The sequence below is a fragment of the Camelina sativa genome, chromosome 5 (genome assembly GCF_030686135.1).
Source record: "Camelina sativa cultivar CO46 ecotype springtype chromosome 5, ASM3068613v1".
Taxonomy (NCBI): Eukaryota; Viridiplantae; Streptophyta; class Magnoliopsida; order Brassicales; family Brassicaceae; genus Camelina; species Camelina sativa.
Genome location: NC_141884.1, coordinates 31,009,604 through 31,018,559, shown reverse-complemented (window position 1 = coordinate 31,018,559; position 8,956 = coordinate 31,009,604). Strand labels below are relative to the sequence as shown.

At 44.7% G+C, this 8,956-nt stretch overlaps 1 protein-coding gene across 1 annotated transcript; it reads left to right on the top strand.

Moving 5' to 3' along the window:
* Window positions 1–735: 735 nt before the first annotated feature.
* LOC147944523 (uncharacterized) lies at window positions 736–2,120 on the top strand. Its single transcript, XM_087512623.1, has 3 exons — window positions 736–1,632; window positions 1,741–1,989; window positions 2,055–2,120. Exons 1-3 carry the CDS (start codon window positions 736–738, stop codon window positions 2,118–2,120), a joined length of 1,212 nt encoding a protein of 403 aa, XP_087368749.1.
* The last annotated feature ends 6,836 nt before the right edge of the window (window positions 2,121–8,956 follow it).

The window sequence follows — 8,956 nt, the reverse complement described above, 5'->3', positions numbered from 1 at the left end:
ATAAATCAAAAATAGGAAAATAATAAGAATTCGGTTGTTATTTAAGAGGTTTAAGAATCCCTAAGAGGTAAACAAAAAATAGAGAAAAAAAGAGAGTAAAGTTTCAGATTGTATCCAGGCCAAGAACAATGGCAACGGCGGGTGTGCCTAGGGTTTTGGTGAACACTGATCAAGATGCAACTATGGATTATATCGGAGAGAGAACTCGACCACCGGGTGATCCCCCTGATGTCTCGAGGGAATGGATGAAGAAAGTGGTGCGTACGGCTGCGGGTGGGATGCCAAAGCCGGAGTCAGTGGTGGATGATGTGTTTGTGTTCGAGAGACTTTCACTGGAGTTTCCTGATGGGGAAGATGGAGAACCAGTTGTTACGATCGGTAAAAAAGTTATGGATGCGATGGAAAGCATGTGGAAAAACAGCATGATCGTGAAGGTGTTGGGGCGGTCTGTTCCGATCGCGAGTCTGAGTCGTCGGTTGAGAGAAATGTGGAAGCCGAGTGGTGCTATGTATGTCATGGATCTTCCACGTCAGTTCTTCCTGGTTGGTTTTGCCGAGGAGGAAGAGTATCTGGCAGCGTTAACAGGAGGACCCTGGAGGATTTTTGGGAGTTACCTAATGGTTGGTGCAAGCCTGGTCGCCGGAGTTTGATCCTTTGCGGGATAAGATTGCCACGACACCCGTATGGGTTAGGATATCTAACCTCCCGATCACTTTGTACCATAGAGCTATTTTGATGGGGATCGCCGGCGGGTTGGGGAATCCCCTTAGGGTGGATGTCACCACGTTAGGCTTTGAAAGGGCACGTTTTGCGAGAGTTTGTGTGGAGATTGATCTTACCAGATCTCTGAAGGGTACAATTTTAGTCAACATGGAGAGATACTTTGTTTCATATGAGGGTCTTTCCGCAGTTTGTTCGTTATGCGGGATGTATGGGCACTTGGTGCACTCATGCCCTCAAGGTGTTAAGGAGAGAAGTGTTGTAGCAGCTCCGCCGGTGGAGGGGAACACGGTGCCAGTTGCAACAGAGGGTCCGAGAGCCGATGGTTTTACTCCGGTATGTTCACGGGGGCAGAGAGCGGACTTGCCGAAGATTAACACGGCTCCGGTGGCTGAGGCTAGTATGTTGAATAAGGAAACTAGGTTGCGTGATTCTCAGGAGAAGAATGCAACGAATATTCCCATTTCGAACAGTTTTGGTAGGTTGGCTGCAGATTTGGCAACTCCAGAGCCTAAGGAAGGAGGGGTTAGACATGAGGCGAATAAGGCATTAATTTTTGGGGCTGATGTGGGCTTTGTTGGGAATGAGCCTCGTGATGGATTGGTGAAGCGGGGGTTTAAGTCTAAGGGAGTGGAGAATGGTCCATCTAGGTCCAAACCAAAAAATATGAATAAGCCCATGAAGGGTTTAGTGTATGGCCCGACTAAAGGGGAAGTCGAATTGTCGGCTAGTGGGAAAAGATTGCGGATCGAACGAGAAAGCATAAGAAGACCAGGTGGGTCCTTTGCGACGGAGGATCATGGGGTTCGGGATCTGGGTACCGGAACTCAAATCTGGGGTGATGCGGGACGGCCTGCGGAGTTGGGGTTGGCCGAATCTCCTAATGGTCAAGTATTGGGGGTGTCTGCAGAGGTGACTATGGTGGAGTCGTGTCGGGTGGATGCGTAACGACGCGCCCCGGTGGTTCTACTTATGCTTACGTTATAAATGATTAATTGTGTCTTGTGGAATTGCCGGGAGGCAAATAAACCTCAATTCCGACGACCGGTGTGTTATCTTTTGAAGAAGTATTGTACGGATGTGTTAGCGGTCTTTGAAACTCATGCTGGAGGTGACAGAGCAGGTCGTATCTGTCGAGGGCTGGGCTTTGAGAACATGTTTCGTGTGGATGCTGTGGGACAGAGCTGGGGTCTTTGGTTGTTGTGGAGATCTGGTCTCGGTGAAGTTGAAATTTTGGAATCTTCGGATCAATTCATCCATGCTTTGGTGGTAAATGGATCTAAAACCCTTAATTTAATCGTGGTCTATGCTGCCCCGACTGTTGGGCGTTGCAGTGGACTTTGGGAATGTTTGCAGGCGGTTGTCAGAGGTGTGAATGGTCAAGTGATTTTGGGGGGTGATTATAATACGATCGTTAGACTTGATGAACGTATTAGTGGTAATGGTCGCTTATCTGCGGATTCAGTGGCCTTTGGGGAGTGGATTAATGAACTCTCGTTAGTCGATATGGGATTCCGGGGCAGTCAGTATACTTGGAGACGAGGGAGAGCTGAAGGCTCGTTTGTTGCAAAAAGGTTAGATAAGGTTCTCTGTTGCCCAGAGGCACGTCTTAAGTGGCATGAAGCTAGGGTGACACATTTGCCTTTTTTGGCTTCAGACCATGCCCCACTTTATGTGCAGTTGATTCCACAGAGTTCGGTGAATCCCCGCAGACGACCCTTCCGGTTCGAAGCTGCGTGGTTAAGTCACCCTGGGTTTAAAGACTTATTGGTTTCCTCTTGGGACCGTAATATAAGTACCAAGGAGGCTTTGCATAAACTTCAAGCTAAATTGCGGAGTTGGAACAAAGAGGTGTTTGGGGATGTTCATAGACGCAAGGAACAACTGATTGGAGAGGTTACGGATATTCAAGGAGCTATTGCTCAACACCAAACAGATGAACTGCTGCAGAGGGAGGAGGGTTTGTTGAAGGAGTTCGAGTTTGTGCTAGAACAGGAGGAAATGTTGTGGTACCAGAAGTCACGTGAGAAATGCACTACACATGGGGATCAGAATACAAAGTTTTTTAATACATCCACTATTATTCGAAGACGGCGGAATCGTATTGAGATGCTTAAGGATGAAACTGGTGAGTGGGTTACTAGTTCTCCAGAGCTTGAGATGCTTGTAGTGGAGTACTTCAAGCGGTTATACTCGCTAGATGATTTAGAACCAACGGATGAGACGTTACCAATGGTGGGTTTTGCGAGGTTGTCTCACTCGGAAAGTATTGATATGAGTCGATGTTTTACTGCAAGGGAAGTGGAACACGCTATTCGTAGTATGGGAGGCTATAAAGCACCAGGACTGGATGGTTTCCAACCAATATTCTATCAGAAGTGCTGGGAGGAGGTAGGAGAATCTGTTACCCGTTTGTACTAGACTTTTTTAATACGGGCCAGCTACCTGCAAATACAAATGATGTACTGGTGGTTCTCATCCCTAAGGTGGGGAGACCGGAGAAGATCACTCAATTTAGACCGATAAGCTTGTGTAATGTTTTGTTTAAAACTATTACCAAGACGATGGTGGAACGGTTGAAACCAGTTATGTCGAAGTTGGTGGGTCATGCACAGTCTAGTTTCATTCCGGGTTGCCTTAGCACAAACAATATTGTTGTGGTTCAAGAGGCGGTGCATTCAATGAGACGCAAGAAGGGTAGGAAGGGATGGATGCTCTTGAAGCTGGATTTGGAAAAAGCTTGTGATCGTATCAAATGAGATATTTTGGTGGATACTCTAAAGGCTGTGGGTCTTTCAAATCTATGGGTTGAATGGATCTTGCAATGTGTTACTGGTCCCATAATGAAGGTCCTATGGAATGGGGAGCAGACAGAAGCGTTTAAACCTCTGCGGGGTCTCCGTCAAGGAGATCCTTTATCACCATACTTGTTTGTGTTGTGTATGGAGAGATTATGCCACATGATTGAAGCTGAGATTGCGAGTAAAGCCTGGAAACCGATAAGCCTTTCTCACGGGGGTCCAAAGCTCTCTCACATATGCTTTGCGGATGACCTTATCCTGTTTGCATAAGCTTTGGTAAGCCAGATTAAGGTCATTTGATGTGTCCTGGAGCAGTTTTGTTTGATATCTGGTCAGAAGGTCAGTTTGGAGAAATCTAAAATCTTCTTCTCAGATAATGTCTCTCGGGAATTAGGGAAGTTGATTAGTGATGGAAGCGGGACTAAATCAACAAGAGAGTTGGGTAAGTATCTTGGTATGCCTATCTTACAGAAGCGTATTAACAAGGAAACGTTTGGAGAAGTCCTTGAAAAGGTTTCTAGCCGTTTAGCAGGATGGAAGGGGCGAATGTTAAGTTTTGCTGGACGAATCACTCTTACTAAGGCTGTGTTATCATCGATTCCGGTGCACTCAATGAGTACGATAAAACTCCCAGCGTCTACTCTACGTGAGTTGGATAAAATTTTCAGGAACTTCTTGTGGGGCAGTGATGCAACTAAGAGGAAGTTACATTTTATAGGCTGGAAACGAGTGTGTGTACCTAAATTTGAGGGTGGGTTAGGGATCAGAATGGCATGTGAGATGAATAAAGCTTTGATTGCAAAGATAGGATGGAGATTACTGCAGGATAAAGATAGTCTATGGGCAAAGGTGGTACGTAGTAAGTATCGGGTTGGGGATGTTCAAGATCGAAGTTGGTCTGTGGTGAAGAGTAACTGGTCTTCGACTTGGAGAAGCGTGGGAGTTGGGCTGAGGGAGGTGGTGTATCCGGGAGTTAGATGGGTGTCGGGGGATGGTCAAAGTATTCGTTTTTGGTCTGATAAATGGCTGTTGGAGAAACCTTTGGCAGAACTAGTAGTGCATATGTTACCACCTGAGTCGGAAAGGTTGACTGCCCGAGACCTTTGGAGAGAATGAGAGGGTTGGGATCTATCTAGGATCATACCCTATGTATCTGAGAATCAGAGACTTGCTCTTGCAGCTGTGGTTCTGGATTGTGTCACTGGAGCACGAGATAGACTGTCCTGGGCGAATACTACAGATGGTTGCTTCACCGTAAAGTTAGCATATGCCTTATTGACTAACGATAAACAGTCCAAACCAAGTATGGAAACGATCTTTAGTAGGATATGGAGAGCTCCGGTCCTGGAACGAGTTCGAGTTTTTCTTTGGCTGGTAGGAAATCAAGCTATACTGACGAATACAGAGAGGTATCGGCGACATTTGGGGGATACAGAGGTTTGTCAGGTTTGTAAGGGAGGGGTGGAGACTATAATTCATGTTCTCAGAGACTGTCAGGCGATGGCTGGGCTGTGGAGTCGGATAATACCACCAAGGAGAAGGCAACGGTTCTTTAATGCGTCTTTATTGGAATGGCTGTATGAAAATCTCAGTGGAGGGAGTGATGTGGACACCTCTTGGGTGATAATGTTCTCAATGGCTGTCTGGTGGGCCTGGAAATGGCGATGTGGGAACATCTTTGGTGACACACGAGTTTGGCGGGATAGAGTCTGGTTCATTCGAGATTTAGCCAAGGAGGTACGTCTGGCTAATCTGACTAACCATCATGTTTTAGGTAATGGTTTGAGGGAGAAACGATTGATCAAGTGGAGAGCACCGAGAAGTGGTTGGTATAAGCTTAACACTGATGGAGCTGCGCAAGGTAACCCGGGTTTAGCATCTGCGGGAGGAGTTCTTCGAAACGAAGCAGGCGAGTGGTGTGGTGGCTTTGCTGTACAAGTGGGGCGGTGCTCAGCTCCATTGGCAGAGCTATGGGGAGTTTACTATGGTTTATGCGTTGCTTGGGACCGCCAGATAACGAGGCTTAAACTGGAGATTGATTCAGCTATGGTGGTGGAGTTCTTACAAACAGGGATTGGCGATGCTCATCCTCTGTCCTTCCTGGTGCGTTTGTACCATGACTTTCTTACAAGGAACTGGATAGTCCGGGTTTCACATGTGTATAGAGAGGCTAATCGTCTAGCGGATAGATTAGCTTCCTATGCTTTCTCTCTACCTTTTGGTTTATATGTTTTTGAGACGGCCCCGGTGGTTGTTGATTCGATCATTTAGGAGGACTTGGTTGGACCTGCGTGTCCTAGACTTATTCATTTGTAGTTGCTTCATATTTTCTTTTAATAAATAACGGGAGATTCCTCCCGTTTTCTCACCAAAAAAAAAAAAAAAAGAATCTCTAAGAGGTGGTGACGTATTGATTTCTGATTGGACGAAAGTTTTGTTATGAAAAAAAAAAACTTCTCGTGTTTCTTTTTCTTCCTCTTCTCTCTCTTTCTTTCGCCTTTGCAATCGGAAGAGATTTTTCTCTCAAATCGGAACCAATCGGTGAATCTCCTTCAGCAATCTCTTTCTCGTGGTATGAGTCTCTTTTTGATTGTATGAATTCTTGTTTATTGAGGGTTTAAAAATTAGGGTTCTTTGATTTTTGAAAATTAGGGATATTTGAATAATCAGTGTATGTTTGTGTTTTTGTGGTCGAGTAGAACGGATCGAGTCGAGGTCATACGACTCGATGTGGGTCGATTGGAGGTGATGCGACTCGAGCTGGGTCGAGTGGAGGTGATGCGACTCGAGCTGGGTGTATATGTATCCACTAAAACGGTGATAACTCTTGAACCACGCCTCCGATTGACTTGAAATAAACGGCATTGGAAAGATGACTCAATTCTCTACAACTTTGATGAAGACGCTAAAATCTGAATCCCTCGACCGGTGGCTCGAATGATGGCTCGAGTGGCGACTCGAGTGGTGACTCGAGAGTGGCTCGATTGGTGCCGCTGAGAGTGGCTCGATTGGTGCAGCTGGGAGTGGCTCGATTGGTACAGCTGAGATTGGCTCGATTGGTGCAGCTGAGAGTGGCTCGATTGGTGCCGATGAAAGTGGCTCGATTGGTGCAGCTGAGAGTGGCTCGATTGGTGCAGCTGAGAGTGGCTCGATTGGTGCTGCTGAGAGTGGCTCAATTGCTTGGCTCGATCGTCTGCGTGTCCGATGTCTCCTAGACACCTGAAATACTCCGAAATGCACAATGTATGCAAAGATGATGCAAAAACTTCCTAAAAATGTAAAGTGTATAAAAGAGGTTCTAAAATGATGCAAAACGACTAGTTGTCCTAGCTAAATGCATGAAAAATACAGGCTAAGGAGATATAGACATATCAACTCCCCCAAACTTATTTTTTGCTTGCCCTCAAGCAAACTATCAAGAACAAAGTATGGAAGAGAGGTGTGAAGATAGGGTTTCAGAACCTAAAACATGCTGAATAGAGTAGTTAGAATCAAGGTCCTTGTTTTTAGTTCTATGATGCATGGTGAAGGAACTTTATCTCAAATCTACAAATGCAATCCTGTCAATCATCCCCTTTAACATTCATTAACAGAGAACCGTGAATCAAGCTAAGCAATGTCATTGAACTCATTTGGCTAGGGTTAAAGGTTAGAGACATAGATGGTCTCCTCATCAAGTTGTTTTATCAATACAGAACAAGGTTCTCTCACGAAAAGGAGTTGAGCTTAAGAGAAGGCAAAATGTTGAAACCAACTGATACATACAAGAGCAGCGCCCTGTCTACCCAAAAAACATTCCAAACCAAAGTTGGTCCTATCTCTACCCTTCATCAGAAACTTCATCTCAAACCCATTCTTTCATTCATTAGATTTGGTCTTAGGAGGAGTTCACTTCTTATCACTCTAGCGGATTGGGAAATCTTTATTATCAATAAGGTTCTTTTTCTTTTCTTCTAAGGACTCTAGACATCTTAGAGATTTTGCCTTCTTTTCTTTGTCTTATCTTTTCATTTTATGCCCAGAACTAGTAACTCATTATTTTGCTCAACCCAAATCTTTTACTAGACTTGTAAACTTTGAAAACACATCCCCCTCCTAAAGACTTTCCCCCCTTTACTTACTTTTTACTCTTCACTTTTCTGCACAAATCCATACCCAATGTCCAAAATCGAGTTCTCACCTAGTCCTACTAGTCCGGATAACGCGAACTAGAACTACACAGGATCCTACTCTTGTCGGTTAGAACCTAACACTTTCTAACAAGCTCAACTCAGAAAAAGGCCTGACACTTAAGAATACAATTGGCTTGAAAGAAGGGTTGGTTAAGGGCGCGGGGAACTGTTCCAAAGATGGGAATCAACTACTTGGATTAACAAGGGTGGTAAAAATGGGAAAGATAATCAAAGTATGTATGTGGTATCCATGAGTTCAATTTCAATGTATAACAGGATAATTGTAAGTCAGGATTAGGTTCAGGTAGATAGGGGATGATATCAATTCAAAACATGCTTCAATCTTACAATTTCAAGTTCAATCAACATGCATCAAAGAACTAATAACAAGGGCCTTGATCCTATCCTATTGAATTCAACATGCTAACAATGTTACAATCATCATCAACCTCTATGCTAAATGCACCAACCCTATATGAACAACACTAGACTCAATCCTAATATGCAAATGCAAACTACATGAACACTCTGTTTTTATGGAAATTTTCGAAATTTTTTTTCAAATTTTTTTTTTGATTTTTCTATCCAAATAAATGAATGCAGACTTAAACATGATATGATGCAAAAATTTGAAACAAGAATCACAAGACACAACATCAGATACATCATCTCAAACCCTCCCTCAAACTTAAATTACACAGTCCCCTGTGTAAGAAAAATTTGCAGGAGGATCTAAGAATCACAACAGGAACAATGCAGGAATGAAATGGTATGTACAAAGGAAATATAGGAGTACCTCAGTAGTAAAAGAAGGAGTCGGAACTCGTCCAAGGAGTTGGTGCGTAATACTGGCTCTGCCCTTCACCGTGTTCGGGGTCCGTGGGAGTGGTCTCAGTTGATTGGTCAACTTGCTGCTCAACTGCTTGCGTGTTCTGATAAGTGATCAGCTGCTCGTCGTAATGCATGTCGTCGACTTGGGTTAGATGGTCCGGTCGAGTCGCAACACCGTGATGATACAGGAGTGGATCTTCGTGCAGGTCGTGTGGAGAGCAGGTCAATGTGGGTCGAGTGTACGCACATCGACTCGAGCGAGTTGGATGATTTGGTAGTCGAGTCGTTCAGCTTGTGTGGTGTAACAATGAGGGTCGAGTCGAAGGGTGACAGATGCGTGTTTATTCTCCGGGACTGCGACTAAAGCTTCGGAGGGATCAAGTCATAACTGGTCGTGGGTGACAAACAGCAGCAATGACGGGACGTGTGATG